The sequence below is a fragment of the Choristoneura fumiferana genome, chromosome 26 (genome assembly GCF_025370935.1).
Source record: "Choristoneura fumiferana chromosome 26, NRCan_CFum_1, whole genome shotgun sequence".
Lineage (NCBI taxonomy): Eukaryota > Metazoa > Arthropoda > Insecta > Lepidoptera > Tortricidae > Choristoneura > Choristoneura fumiferana.
In genome coordinates, this window is record NC_133497.1 from 10,554,728 (window position 1) to 10,571,189 (window position 16,462).

Consider the following 16,462-nt stretch of genomic DNA (forward strand, 5'->3'; position numbering starts at 1 on the left):
GATTGACCACATTAACGAATTGTTATAACGTTCGTTACGTTATGTCTGGTGGTTAATGAACAAATTTGTCAACTTTAACGATGTAATACTTAGCAAATGGTATACCTAATATCGAAAAAGAGAACGTACAGTGTGCTTTAGGTTGTATAATCATTTATTACAATTAATCTCGAATTTAAAAAAAAAGTTGAACTGTAACGATGAAGAAGTACCTTGACCACGTCCTTAGTCTATGGGTGGTCAATGGCGATCCGTCATGCACGAACTGTCAATGTCATTGTCAGTTTTAAAATTGGATTGTTGATTTCTAGATATCCAAAATGGTAAATTAATTTAATTTTTCTATAATAATCTTAAGCTTATTATTTATCCTATTGCTATTTTTCGATCCTATTAACTATAAATTTTTCAATTATATTATGATTTCATGTGGCACCAGTGTACTTTTCTTAAAAAAAGTGTTTGAAAATAGTTGATGGAAATCGGCAGATATTCATCTGTGTCTTTGTTTTTGCGTTTTTTGTGTTTAATTAGTGTTTTTATTGTTGTGGCTTAGTTTCGAGCGGCTGGTAATCTAAAATGATCTTAAAACTGAAAGTTTCTGTTAAATTAAATTTATTTTTTTGGTTATGAATACCGTAAAACAAAAGTTGTCTATGAATTAGTCATTTGCTCACAGGTGTTCATGTGATTCGCAAATATTCACATAAAAGAGACTAAAATGGTAACTTTTTTATATAATTTTACTTATTCAAGCCGAAATACACAAAATAAGTAAATCTTTCCCTTTGCTAAATACATTGGGACATACTCAAGTTAGTTCTGAATTTGGTCTCACATTTCTAAGGCGTATTAGGTCCAGATGTGTAGTCCAGTAGTGTGTAATCCTATTTTACTGTAACTAGCTGTTGCCTGCGGCCAAATAATAAATAAAATAAATAAAAGTAGCCTAGTTAATGGGCTCCCTAACTTTTTGTGTAAAAAAATATTTCCATTTAGGAAATTTTAACTGCTAATTTACAAATGCTGTTTTAAGTTAAAAATAAATGATTTTAATTCATTCAGAAGATGTTACTTTGCAAGCTCCAAACCATATAAATATGTATGAATGAACTATAACCGATTACTTTGGTCACCTGCAACCTTAGTGCATCTCCGCCTTCACACTGAAGAACACACATGATACAAACATCATCAAAATTCACAATTTAATGAAAAAATATATAAGTTAATGTGTCTACTCCAATAATTATTCGCTATAGACTTATTTTCTTTAAAAACCGTTTATAAATATTAATTCGTTTTAAAGAAAATAAGTCTAGCGAATAATTATTGGAGTAGACATTAACTTATATATTAATAAGTATTCTATCAGACCACTCAAGCAAAGTTAAAGAATAACACAAATAATTAATTTATTAATTAAATAAATTAAATGATCAATTTTGCAAAACTATGTCCAAATATGTGTCACACCGATATACCTGTGTGGCACGGTTTGTAGCAGAGAAGTACAGTCAACCAATTTGATTCCTAGGCCTTGTGGCAGAACCTTGTCATTGTGACATTCTATGTCATCCAATAAGCATTGCTAATGATAAACCAATATTATTTATTATGGCAAGGTTCTCTAGTGGCCTAGAAATGTAATTGTTTGTCTGTACATATAATCTCTCAACTCTGTATCAGTTCATACAACCAAATTTCAAAGCGAGCCTCTGGTTCACTGACTTGTTGTGTTATTTCCGCAGCAACCTCAAATCCTAGTTCTGAAGGAGGGTACAGACCAGTCGCAGGGCAAGCCACAGCTCATCTCCAACATCAACGCCTGCCAGCTGGTTGTGGATGCGGTGAGACTTATTTTTATTTTTTTATATAAGAGTCCAATTCATCATCATATTCACAAGCTTATTTCATTATCAAAGGCCAGAAGGCAAGAGAACCCAAATTTAAATGCTCTTTTCATAACAATAACAGGGACAGTTAAGGGGGCTTCTCGCTCTGTAATAGGAGGATGGGTGAGAACAATGTTTAAGGATGTAAATATTAAGTCACCACCAGGTAGTGTTAGGTCTGCTGTAGCCTCCAAGGGATGGCAGGAAAATAGACCTGTTGATGAGATTTTAGAAAGAGGATATTGGAAATGTTTTTTTTTTTTTCTATTTTTTTTTTTGAGGCATAAATGCACCAGTGTGACTATGCCAGCCTCATTGAAAGACTCGATGTCCACATTCATCAAACACTCCTTTTGCGATATCCAGATTATCTGGCTGCAAAGGAGTGCTTGATGAACCGATAAATTTGTACTGCATCTTCCGATACCGGACAACTCAAAATAACATTCACTGCACCATTGAACAGGTCCAAATCACTCAACCACCTCTCGCGGATATCCTTCGTCAATACACACTCCACCAAAAAATGTATTAAGTCCTCAATCTTATTACAATCCGTGCACATGGGGGATTGAACTACTTTCATCATATTTAAAAATTTATTCAATGGAACATGTCCTGACCGCACTCGAAACGCCCACACAAGTAAATCCCTGGGGAGGCTGGCACATTTATAAATCATTACTATCGCACAGTAGAAAAAAATTATCAGAATGAAAAACAATCCATTTATAAAGCACTTGCTCAGGGCGGAATACAGAGGTTGTTTATAAATTACCATAGCGTAGCCACAATACAAGTAATAGGCAGTAGATTGACTCAGCTGTATTCTTGAAATTTATACCTACGGCTGGGCGGAGCGCTAGGGTAAAACAGAAGTGTGTAGATTTTTATTGCATGTGTGTAGTTTTAGGTGTAGGAATAAAACATATGTTAATTTTAAGATTATCTATTTATTAGTTAAATTATAAGTTGGTAATAGAAAAAATAGCGTCTATTGCGGTAAGTTCGAACGACGACGTGTTGTTGAATTTTATCACATAAAAAAATCTCATTCTTATGAGTTAGTACCGAGCGCTATAGCCACGTTAGGGAATCGAAACGGGGGTAACTGTGCGCGGCAGACCACTCGACCAGCCAGCGACCGGACTGCGCGGCGTGGCACTGCGTAGTTTTGTCTTGCGAAGATTGGTAAGCGGCCGTGTAAATGACGCTTGGCTGTGTGCGTGCGTCGATTCGGGCGCTAGTGTGAAGTCGAACTACTGCCTATTACTTTTAGTGTGGTGTAGCTCCAGGATTTATTTAATTAAGGAAATAATTTGGCCCTATCAGTGCTGTTTGCAGTTTAGCCCATGATGTCGACATCGCTTCCGCGCCTCCAAAAGGCGCTGTCATAATTTTTTACATTGGTAACTGAAAAATGGCGTATCTTGCAATTTACCAATAACTACACTTGTCTGGTTTATGGGTGAAAACCAAAAAGTGGCACCTTAATGCAGGCATAGGTGCCACGAGAAGTGAACAACTCTGGTGGCACTACCTATGTATTCCCTTTCGAACCCAGCCGAGTATGAAAAGAGTTACGAAAATGGACTTTATGTACAGTCACCAGCATTAATATCTGCCACAGCGGAGCGTGCAAAAATATCTGACACGTCCTTCCGGCGCTAGAAATAGTCATATCAGATATTTATGCAAGCTTGTTGTGTCAGATATTGGTGCTGGTGACTGTACAATACATGTCAAGTTCAAAATTCAAATGTAAGAGTTATGACAGTGAACCTTATGTACAATCCATGTTAAATTCAAATTCTAATGTAATTAACCCACACAATGAGGGCTATTGTTTTTTGTCTCACTAGATGGCGCACTGTTGCGTGAGGTTTTTAAGTGTGGCTTTCAGAGTTTGTTATTACGGGCGTGAAAACAAAGTTTAGATTAAAATCATATTTAAAACACTTTAAAACCGTACCATAAAAATATCCAGCAAACACAGTGTTGCTTAGTCCCGTTTTGTTCGTAAAAAAAGGGAGAACAAAAGTTTCCGAAAGACAAAACTGTCTCAAAACACAGACATTCATTGCCCCGTAATGCATAATTGCCATAATTAGTTTCTTATTATAAATAAACCCGCGTAGCTCATCCAAAAACTATGAGATTTGACATTTCGGAGACCTCACGCTACACTAGCGCCTCTAGCGGCGAATTCATTCGCGATAGCCCTCATTGTATTGGCTGGGTTTGAAAGGGATATTTAGAATTACAATTAATTTTTAGGGTTCCGTTTCACAAAGGGTGCCAATGGAATGTTTTAATATGTTATATATAACTTCGATTGCAATATCAGTTGTTTTTGATTCAGCCTGTGATTAAAACTCACGGATCCAATTGCTGAAGAGTATTGTGTGGATCATGATAGTAGACATGAGGCTTCATGTAACTTTACGTAGAGTACTTAGTTTGCTATGGGTTTGTGTTTGTTAGTTTACGATTGTTTCCAGGTCCGCACGACGCTCGGCCCTCGCGGCATGGACAAGCTAATCGTGGATCACAGCGGGAAGGCTGTCATCTCCAATGACGGAGCGACCATCATGAAGGTACAGGAGATTGTTTATTTTAAAATAACTAGACAGTTGCTCGGGACTCCAACCGCGTAGAGTTCGTTTATCTCTATCCTGCGGGAACTATTCAATTTTCCGGGATAAAAACTATTGTATGTCATATAAATCGGTTCAGCGGTTTAGATGTGATGAAGTAACAAACAGACTTACAAGCTTTCGTATTTATAATATCCCACTAATACTACTTAATACTATAAATGCAAAAGCTTGTAAGTCTGTTAGGCACTTGTCCCACCGCCGACGATGAGCGAGAAGCGAGTAGAGCGAGTAACTAGAAACGAGTGGGCGAGCAGCGAGAAGCGAGTGTAGTTTTGTCGCTCGGCTGTAAGCGAGTGTTCGCGTGCGACGGGCGATTACTCGCTCCACTCGACTCGCTCGTGCGGGGCGGCCGCCAAGCTGACATCGCTGAGCGAGTATCTATAGCTCAGCGAGTTTTATAGCTCTTGTCGCTGCGACAAAAGATGTAAGAGCGGGTTCTCGCCGACAGTGTGAACAGCCAGCGATCAACTATTAATATATGTCTCTTTTACTCACACAGGATCTTATATCTTTTGTTCGTTTCTTGAGCGAGAAAATAGTCGATAGCCAATCGTTTCCTCGCTGGCGGTGAGACAAGTGCCTTAGTCTGCTAAGTAACAGACCGATCAAACCTCAATTAAGGATTTTATGAATAAGGCTGTTAATCTGTACATTAGTTCCCATTTTTATTTGCAGTTGTTGGATATCGTCCACCCGGCCGCCAAGACGCTTGTGGACATCGCCAAATCACAGGACGCTGAGGTAATAATAATTCTTCCGAAGGGCCGATAAGTTCTCGAGTGGAGACCTCGCGGCAAGCGCAGCGTAGGACGTCCACCAACGAGATGGACGGAGGACCTGGTTAAAGCCGCTTCCGACCGAAGCAACTGGAGGTCTATGGGGGAGCTATGAGGAATGGGATATGATGATGCTATATGTATATTAAGTGTCAAATTAGTGTTCCCGAGGACTGGCTTTTAGCCCTAAATTTAAGACTATCGGTTCTGTTTTAGGGATATGGCAGACCTTTAATGCCAAATCACAGGACGCTGAGGTAATATTAAAAAGTGGAGCCGCGCGAGCCTATTGGTTTTGACCGAAGCAACTGGAGGTCTATTATTTATGATGATGCCATGTATATTAAGTGTTTAGGCCTGGCTTTTAGTAATTTAAACTATCGGTTTGTTTTAGAGGCTAATAAAGCAGCCTTTAATGGCCTTTATTTAAAAAGCCTATGAGCCTATAGTCTTTTTTTTGAGCCTATAAAAGCCTTTAGGCCTTTTTTGTGATGGAGTCTTTTTTTGAGCCTATAAAAGCCTTTAGGCCTTTTTTGCGATGGAGTCTTTTTTTGGAGCCTATAAAAGCCTTTGTCTTTTTTGTGATAGTCTTTTTTTTTCAAGTAATAGGCTTATGTTAAGGCTAAAGCTATTTTTGAGACAGCCTAAGAAAGCCATCATCAAATCAATTATGAAATAAACAATACGTATTTTAAATTGCATTTATTTCAATCAATATAAAATAAGATAATGTTTTACTTAAATATCACCAAACATCTTGCTCGCTAATCCTGCCGTGAAGCAGCAGTGCTTGCACTGTTGTGTTTCGGCGTGGAGAGTAAGACAGCCGGTGAAATTACTGGCACGTGAGGTATCCCATCTTAGGCCTCTAGGTTGGCAACGCATCTGCAATAACCCTGGTGTTGCAAATGTTTATGGGCGTTGGTGATCTGATCTCTTACCATCAGGAGACCCACTTGCTCGTTTGCCATCCAGTCAAATAAAATAAAAAACCGGCAGGATTAGCGAGCAAGATGGTGGTAGCAATCCGGGCGGACCTTGCACAAGGTCCTACCACCTTCTAGCCACCAAAAAAAAGGCTAAAAGCCTATAGTCCTCGGGAACACTATGTCAAATCCTAGCTGTACTATGATTATAACAACGGATCCAATTTCCTAAAAGTTTGAGGACAATTTATTATTATGAGTTACATTATATCATTATGGTAAATTAGACTAGGTGTTTATAATAAAAATATATAAAAACAAACTATTTTTAAGGTTGGCGATGGGACCACCTCGGTGGTGATTTTGGCTGGAGAGATTCTGAAGAGACTCAAGCCTTTTGTTGAAGAAGGTAAGCAGAGTTATACAGGGTGTAACATTAAGATCGGTTAGTATGGGAAAGTGTGAAAGAATAAGGCACACGAAGAGCTGTTTTTAAGAACTATGTTACTGATTTTAGTAACAAGAAAAACTGCATTCATACATTTAAAAAAAAAATGTACCCAGCTCGGGAATCCAACCCGGACATTTTGAAAAATAAAACTTACAAAAAAACGTGAATGAATGAAGAACTTTTCGGTGCGCTCACATCGTAATCCACGCTACTCGCCTTTTTTGATCCCTCTTATATAACTTGCATAATATTATAGGGATCCTTTCGACTGCCGTAATTTTATAAGTCATAATGTAATTTGTCATAATTATTGTAAGTCATAATTTTTTTTCCTGCTGAAACCGTACATTTTTCATAATTTTTTAAATGGTCCTGTAGAACTCTATAGGTTAGGTTAGGTTTGTTTTATAACAATACTGAAAAATAAATGGTTTCAGAGAAAAAAAGTTATAAGTTTTCTTCTTCTTCTCTTTTAAAATATGGCTTTTCTGTCCTAATTAATAGGACAATTTCGCCAGTGTCAAGGTAAACTCTCTTTGAGAGGCACGTTGTACGGTGATTGTAGTTTTTGCAACTTGATAGTAAAATTCCAGAAACCACGCGGAGACAACTTGCGCATTAAAAAATGTCAGACACGAGAGCAATATAGAATTTTGTGATCACTGTTCACTGTTAAGGTTAATCGCCGCATAAAACACTATCAAAATTATACTTCAACTAGCCAAAGAAACGGAAATAGCTAAATTAGATATTGTCTACATCCACATTTTGTCTACATTTTGCAGGTGGTAGGACCTTGTGCAAGGTCCGCCCGGATTGCTACCACCATCTTGCTCGCTAATCCTGCCGTGAAGCAGCAGTGCTTGCACTGTTGTGTTTCGGCGTGGAGAGTAAGACAGCCGGTGAAATTACTGGCACTTGAGGTATCCCATCTCAGGCCTCTAGGTTGGCAACGCATCTGCAATCCCCCTGGTGTTGCAGGTGTCTATGGGCGGTGGTGATCTCTTATCATCAGGAGACCCACTTGCTCGTTTGCCATCCAGCTGAATAAAAAAAAAAAAAAAAAGAAAAAACATCCTCCATGCTCGAATGCTACAAATCGAATCGAGTTATAAGTCAAACATGAACAATTTTGTACCAGTCGATACAGACCCAACACTATATTGTGTTGTTGTCACCAGGAGTCCATCCTCGCATTCTGGTGCGCGCGGTGCGAACCGCTTCTAAGCTGGCGGTTGATAAGGTCAAGGAGTTGGCTGTGAAGATGGACAGCAAGTCGCCCGTGGAGCAGAGGTAAGGCCCAGTCACCATGCTCACTACTTTAAGGTTTCTATGGGCGTGTACATGAAAAATCAGGGTCGGTATTTCCATGTCAGTATTATTCGGCCAGTTAGAGTCACCTGCCAAAACGATAGAGTCAAAGAGACATCAATTCTTTTTGAATGTTTTTTTATTCTGGACTGTGGAACAACCCGTAATGGACTGTCGTAATTTGGCGGTAAAGAAAACTCTTTAATTTTTTTAAATTAATTGATGCTACTTAAAAATGTGATATTTTTTTCAGTTAAGGGGCTACCCGAGGTTTTCATCGATTTTTGACAAGTTTTGAATCGTATCTCCTACTTTTGCACGACAGATAGAATTATTAGTCAAACGGCTATTGGTTCTCCAATCTTTTATCTCCATTTTTGTCTACCGGATTTTGAAATGAATACTTAATTTTGTATGATTTTTTTAAACATTGTCTGAAAAAAAAAAACTTATTTCGTATCTCTATTGACGTGAAAGATCTAACACATACGAAATATACATATTTGGGTTCGTCTTTGACGTCTCTAAAAACTGGTCGAGGGTTTTCATTTGAAACTAATACGGTATTTGACTATTTTATATATGTTTATAAATTAAAACTACAATGCCTGTTATCGAATAGAAAAACAAATTTTTTAAGCTTCCTTTACAAATAACAAAGTTATAAAGGTTTGAAATTCAAGATAAGACGGAGAAAGACATACTGGCATGTGACGTCACACGCCAGTACCGCCATACTTGCTGCATAGAGAAAAGCGTTTGAGAAAGAGACAGGTATATAGATTATTCAAAAAATCACAATAAATCCAATTTTCAACCGATTTAAATTTCTCTTCGCTAAACACTATCTGTATATCTATATTTCATGATAATATTAAGATATGGCAAAATCAGGAGTTGTCAAATACCGTATTAACACAAAAGTTATGGCCAGAAAACCAGTTTTTTGGCCTAAAATTGTTCAAACTTTGATGCCAATATCTCGAAGACAATGAACTTTGAAGTAAATATGAGATACTATATTGCTTAAAGCCGTTGTTGTTAATATAATTAATAAGCTACAAAAGTCATTAGAAAACTAAGAGATTCAGATCGAAGGTCATTGGGGTCCTAATGATAAAATCAACATTTCTAAATTGTTCATCCATTTCCCATTCGTGTGATATAAACTTTGATATTCAGCCTATGATTAAACACATGGATCCAATTACTGAAACACCATGTCGATCTGATAGTAGAAATGAGGCTACCCCCCACCTGCCTTGAAACCCCCCTTTTACCAAAACATACTTACGCCAACTATATTTCCAGGGATCTCCTCCGCAAATGCGCTGCCACCGCAATGTCTTCCAAGCTGATACACAGACAGAAGGACCACTTCTCCGCCATGGTGGTGGATGCAGTATTGTCTCTGGATGCTCCGCTCCTCCCATTGGATATGATTGGTGAGATGGTTACTTAAAAGTGATGCTGGATAGTGGAGCTGCGTCAGTGACACGGGGTCAATGTCGCAGCGTCTGTGGTGCTACGTCAATGACTCGGCGTGACTACAGCTGCATTCACATCTATCCGTTGTGTTGTGATGCTCTCTGTCTCTCTCACTCTCTATAGCTTTGATGTGACACATAAAACCATATAAAATGTATGAAACCGATGCCGTTCTGATGCGTCACGACACAACACGGCAGATAAATGTAAATGCGGCTTACCGCTGCGTTAATGACTCGCTCGGCGTCAATGTCGCAGCGTCGACTTATCGATGTTCGGCTACTCTTGAAGGAATGAGGGCTATCGTTTTTTGTCTCACTAGATGGCGCACTGTTGCGTGAGGTTTTTAAGTATGGTTTTGAAAGTCTGTTATTACGGGCGTGAAAACAAAGTTTAGATTAAAATCATATTTAATACACCTTAAAACCGTACCATATAAATATCGAGCATGCCACAGTGTTGCATAGTCCCTGTTTTGTTCGGAAAAAAGGGAGGACAAAGGTTTCCGAAAGACAAAACTGTCTCAAAACACAGACATTCATTGCCCCGGAACGCATATTTGCCATAATTAATTTCAGATATTGCAAAATATTCACAAAATTATTCTAATTATAAATAAACCCGCGTAGCTCACCCAAAAACTATGAGATTTGACATTTCGGAGACCTCACGCTACACTAGCGCCTCTAGCGGCGAATTCATTCGCGATAGCCCTCATTAACTTGATTTGACCAGATGAATATTTCCTTAAATTTAAGAAGCCTGTGATTAAAACTCACGGATCCAATTACTGAAGAGTGTTGTGTGGATCATGATAGTAGACATGAGGCTTCAGAGCGTATTATTAAAATTAAAACCCGGACACGAGCGCGTCGGACACGCCCAGGATAGGGTTCCGTAGCCATTACGAAAAAGTAATATTTTTCAAAGGATTTCGTATTGTGTACGGAATCTCCCAAGTTGAGGTATGTTTTATACCTTAGGCTGTTATTTACTCTTAGGGGCTGTTTCACCATCCATTGATTAGTGTTAACTGGCGGTTAGGTGTGATGCCGTCTCTATTTGTTTTGTTCGAATAGACGGTGACGGCATCACATTAACCGTCGGTTAACGCTAATCAATGGATGGTGAAACAGCCCCTTAAACTACTAATAATTCTCAAGAAGTCTTAGCCGCTATAATTTTCCTTGTAAATTTGATATATTTACTACCATTCTGAATTTTTTCACACACTCGATTTTAATTAAAATTTGCACTTTAAAGTAGAATATTTCGCAAACAGATCACTGAATAGAAAAATCATCTTAAAATCCCCAATGGTTTTAAAAGACCTATACCCAACACTATAGGGTTAGTCGAGAAAAAAAAATCACCCCCACTTTACGTGTATGGGAAGTTAGTACTCTAAAATTTTTTTTTTAGTTTTTTTATTTTACAACTTTGTCGGCGTGACTGATATGTATTCATGCCAAATAACAGCTTTCTAGTACTAACCGTCTCTGAGATTAGCCGCGGACGGACAGACAGACAGGCAGACGGACAGACATGGCGGAACTATAAGGGTTCCTGGTTGACTACGGAACCCTAAAAATCACATATGAAAAAAGCGCAATCTGGCACCAATCATAGGTATATACTTCTTCAATACAATATGTATTTTTTTAATTCCTCCCCAAGGCACGAAGAAAGTGTCCGGCGGGGCGCTAGAAGACTCCTTCCTGGTGGCCGGAGTGGCCTTCAAGAAGACCTTCTCCTACGCAGGCTTCGAGATGCAGCCTAAGAGCTATGCCGGCTGCAAGATCGCGCTGCTAAACATAGAGTTGGAGCTGAAGGCTGAAAGGGACAATGCTGAGGTGAGTAGCTGCCGCGGTTCTGGAGACGCGGTGTCACTGCTACGTGTAGACACTGTCGCAGCGTCCAAGCCTCGGTGACAGTGTCGCTGCGTCAATGACACGGAGTCACTGTCGCAGCGTCAATGACACGGCGTCAGTGTCGCACTGTCAATGACACGGAGTCAGTGCTGCCACGTCGGTGACACGGAGTCACTGTCGCAGCGTCAATGACACGGCGTCACTGTCGCAGCGTCAATGACACGGCGTTAGCATTGCAGCGTCAATGACTCTGCGTCAGTGTCGCAGCGTCAATGACACGGCGTCAGTGTCGCAGCGTCAATGACACGGCGTCAGCATTGCAGCGTCAAATGCCTCTGCGTCAGTGTCGCAGCGTCAATGACACGGCGTCAGTGTCGCAGCGTCAATGACTCGGCGTCAGTGTCGCAGCGTCAATGACACGGCGTCAGTGTCGCAGCGTCAATGACACGGCGTCAGTGTCGCAGCGTCAATGACTCTGCGTCATTGTCGCAGCGTCAATGACACGGCGTCAGCATTGCAGCGTCAATGCTTCGGCGTCAGTGTCGCAGCGTCAATGACACGGCGTCACTGTCGCAGCGTCAATGACACGGCGTCAGCATTGCAGCGTCAATGCCTCTGCGTCATTGTCGCAGCGTCAATGACACGGCGTCAGCATTGCAGCGTCAATGACACGGCGTCAGTGTCGCAGCGTCAATGACACGGCGTCAGTGTCGCAGCGTCAATGACACGGCGTCAGTGTCGCAGCGTCAATGACACGGCGTCAGTGTCGCAGCGTCAATGACTCGGCGTCAGTGTCGCAGCGTCAATGACACGGCGTCACTGTCGCAGCGTCAATGACACGGCGTCAGCATTGCAGCGTCAATGCCTCTGCGTCATTGTCGCAGCGTCAATGACACGGCGTCACTGTTGCAGCATTAAATGCCGGGGTCACTGCCGCTACGTCAATGTCGCAGCATGTTACGTGCAATGCTCTAAAATATCCCCCCCCCCCCCCCCCCCCCTCAGGTCCGCGTGGACAACGTGAAAGAATACCAAAAGGTGGTAGACGCCGAGTGGCAGATACTCTACGAGAAGTTGGAGGCTCTGCACAAGAGCGGCGCCAACGTGGTGCTGAGTAAGCTGCCCATCGGCGACGTTGCCACGCAGTACTTCGCCGACCGGTGAGTTCAAATACTAGGTTAAATACTTGTGGATACTAGCTTAAAATACTTGGGGAAAATACTAGGGATAAATACTAGGTTAAAATACTTTAATTGAAAGTAAGGTACTTGGGAACGAAATAATCTGCAAGTAATACTTTATTATCAGCCAATGATTATAAACAACGGATCCAATTACTGATGTATTTGTGAGGATCACAGTTGGATGAGGCTGTAATAGGTAGTTTCTAGTATTATTATTAATAATCAAATTTATTCCATTGTACTGAGTAATACTGTCGTGAGGAACGCAGGAGACTTTACTTTGGCAAAAAAAGTTGGTTACCCACAGGGTGCGAGGATATATATCAAATGATTTTTTATGATATACAAAAATGGTTTAAAAATTTTATATTATTAAGTAATTTTTGGCTAGTTTTTGGCCTTTGTTACTGTATTTCTACTTCCCAAATGTGAATGGCGTTGGAGTATTTAAAAGATACTCGTTAATAGTAAGTTCTTATCCATTAATGGCAACACTTCTGCCGGCGTTAATGGCGTCAGTCGTTTCAGATAAATTTCGTTACGAAAGAGTAAGTTTTTGTTGTGTTTATTCTATAATTTTTTACAAAGAAAGTAATTGACATGCAGAGAAACGATTTTACTTAATTTATTTTACAAATAATAATATGGCTTTCATACAAAATGGATTCATATCATAAATATCCGATATTTTGATATTTATAATAAATATTGGATATTTTCGAACCCTGTTACCCCATTAACATTCTGAGGGGCATGTGCCCAGCTTTGGGACGTATAGGCTGAGATGATGATGAAACGTGTCTATCGCAGCGACATGTTCTGCGCGGGTCGCGTGCCGGACGAGGACCTGCGCCGGACCCAGCGCGCGTGCGGCGGCGCCGTGCTCAGCTCCACTCGCTCCATACCGCCCTCGGCCCTCGGACACTGCGCCAACTTCACGGAGAGGCAGATCGGCGGGGAGAGATACAATATCTTCACTGGTGAGTCGACAACAATGTTTTACACTAACAGGTATAGATACTTCAACAAATGTAGTGGTTGAGTGACTGGTTAGAACTGTTAATAACATTCTCAATAGGGGTTTGCGTTAAAAGGTGGGTGGGAGTAGGATAGGAACAGAAATAGTGAAGCTGTATATTGTACAATATCTTTACTGGTGAGTCGACAACAGTAGTTCCAGAGCCTTAAGAGAATCCTTCAACAAACGGAATGGCCGAGTGGCTAGTCGAAACTGTTAAAGACATGGATGGGTGGGAATAAGTGGAGGGTAGGTATGTTAATGGAGCCGTGCTCAGCTCCACGTTGGCCATCCCGCCAACGGCGCTTCAACTTCGGTAGCAGATCGGGGGACAGAGATACAATATCGACTATCATATTATCTGTGGGCCCTATGGTACTCTTCTAGCTTACGGTGCAAACTACCAACTGCCTATCCTGGAAGGCATGCCAATGCTTCTAGCAACAGGCATTACATTAACTACGATACTATAAGTGAAGCATCACTCACAATACTCACATATAGCGGTTAAACACAACACAAGTGACAGATCTGTGACATCTCTACTGAATCCAACACACATTCCTTCTCTGGTATTCCATTTACCTATTTCCCGAAACACTTCCTGAATAAAATCCTTTCTTTCCTTTTCTTTCCTTTAGGACGCGAAAATGGTGGCGAGCCGGCCGGTAATAATAACGTTGCTTTTTAATTTCATATCATTTTAGTTAGAAGTAATTTTAGTTGTACTTGTTTGGTTCACTGTTCGCCTAGGATTGATAAATATTAGAACAAAACCGCTTGTCCCTAGAGCGAGATAAAAATCCATTCTCCTCTTCAGTGGACAGGGAGTTTGTATTTAGATGTATGTGACAGACAGACGGACAGCGGAGCGACAGTGATAGGGTTGCATTTGTGACCCTACGAATACGTAACCCTAAGAAATAGACGATCTATAATCCCAAATATATCTGGTTCAATCAACTTTTCCTTATATCTCGTTGCCGTGGTTACTTTCCCTTGACAACTCTTTTAAACCACGAGTTTTTGTATGTTTTCTGTAGTAATTCATTGAGCTTACATTTTTGTCTTAGTTACAAGCCCGTTATTTTTATAGACTATCTCATAAGCATAGTAGCATATATTATAAAGCTCAGTTTAGACTTGCAAGAGCAATCGCGCAAGTTGCATTACATTGCGGCGCTGGATTGAACACTACTCAAAGTCAAAAGTCAAAATATCTTTATTCAATTTAGGCTACAACAAGCACTTATGAATGTCAAAAAAAAAATCTACCACCGGTTCGGAAAAACCTCCGTTGAGAAGAATCCGGCAAGAAACTCAACGAGGTATATATTTTTTTAAACAGATTTACAATATTATTAAATGATATGTATACATCACAAGTATTTAACAGAACTTTATTTTTAAATCGTTGGCTTTACGGCCTCGCAAATCTCGCAATGTAATGCAACTTGCACGATTTTTCTTGCAAGTCTAAACTCGGCTTAAAAGGTTTTTTTAAGAAACTTTGTCACCTTTTGTCTCTTGGTCAACGGGACAGAATAAACAAGAAAAAATTGATTGACCTTTTTAATAAAGTAAATCTCCTCTAGGGTGCCCCGCGGCTAAGACGTGCACCATGATCCTGCGCGGCGGCGCCGAGCAGTTCCTCGAGGAGACGGAGCGCTCTCTGCACGATGCCATCATGATCGTGCGCCGCAGCATCAAGAACGACGCGCTCGTCGCCGGTGAGTACTGATACTAGGGGGAAAATACTAGGTTGAAATACTTGGTTAAAGTATTAGGGGAAAATACTAGGTTAAAGTACCTGGGAAATACTAGATAAATGTACTAGGGAAAATACTAGGTAAAAATACTAGGGTAAAATACTTGGTTTTGATTAGGAATGCATCAATGTTTTCGACGATACAAGCTGTCTGCGAACAATGGAGAATAAATCATCAATATCTGTTGAAAAATAAGAAAGACGAGTGACTGAAGTTTGCATTACATCTCTTTCTGGAAAAAATAATTTAGTTTGGACTCTATGGTCGTCATAGCATATGACGTGATGGTCCGTTGCAGAGCTCTTTTGACACTTTAAAAACGTCCATATCTTTGTGATACTTATATTTCAATAAATAAATACAACACAATATACATCACACCTTCAGAATTAAACTGACTCAATTAGATTTAGATTTTATTCATTGGCAAAAACTCGAACAATTCGAAATATTTTCATTTCAATAATAAACTATGTCGAAAATACAAACTGAAACATAGATGCACAAAAAAAAACAGAAAAAGAGACCAGCGCTGGGAATCGAACCCAGGTCCTCAGCATTCCTGCGTGCTATACCCCTACACCACCACTGGACATGAGTACAGACACAAATATGTGGTGCATATCTCAGCTTGTTTATTTCTTATCTAGTCACTTAAGCAGCGACACTAGCAACAAATTCACATGAATAACAATGAAGAAACCTGACTAGATTTCAAAATATATATGTATACCAACGATTACGTAAGCAGGGGGGGGGGGGGGTTAAAATTCTGCTTACGTAATACTTGAATGACCCCTGAACTAATAAAACGCTTCGTTTAGCTCGCCTCGCTACGCTCAGTTCCATCAGTGGTGCTGTGCAAAGCTAGGTAAATGAAATCTTCATCAACATTTAACGCAATAAAGAGTGAGTTCATGAAAGACTCATTCCTCGCAACACATCTCTGGCGGAAACTCAGCCTTCCTCTCGTCCCCGGCAGGCGGCGGCGCGATCGACATGGAAATATCCAAACACCTCCGCGAGTACTCGAAGGGGGTCGCCGGCAAGGAGCAGCTGCTGCTGGCGGCCGTGGCGCGCGCCTTCGAGTCCATCCCGAGACAGCTCTGCGAC

General features: G+C 40.4%; 1 protein-coding gene across 2 annotated transcripts; it reads left to right on the forward strand.

Moving 5' to 3' along the window:
- Positions 1 to 236: 236 nt before the first annotated feature.
- Positions 237 to 16,462, forward strand: CCT7 (chaperonin containing TCP1 subunit 7; the record flags this gene model as incomplete). 2 transcript variants are annotated; one of them, XM_074107835.1, is given in 12 exon segments in its annotated part: positions 237 to 323; positions 1,752 to 1,850; positions 4,397 to 4,492; positions 5,231 to 5,296; positions 6,591 to 6,666; positions 7,890 to 8,001; positions 9,331 to 9,464; positions 11,185 to 11,360; positions 12,384 to 12,538; positions 13,373 to 13,542; positions 15,176 to 15,310; positions 16,332 to 16,462. In XM_074107835.1, coding segments are annotated over 12 exon segments (1,353 nt in total), but the record flags the coding sequence as incomplete, so codon positions are not given.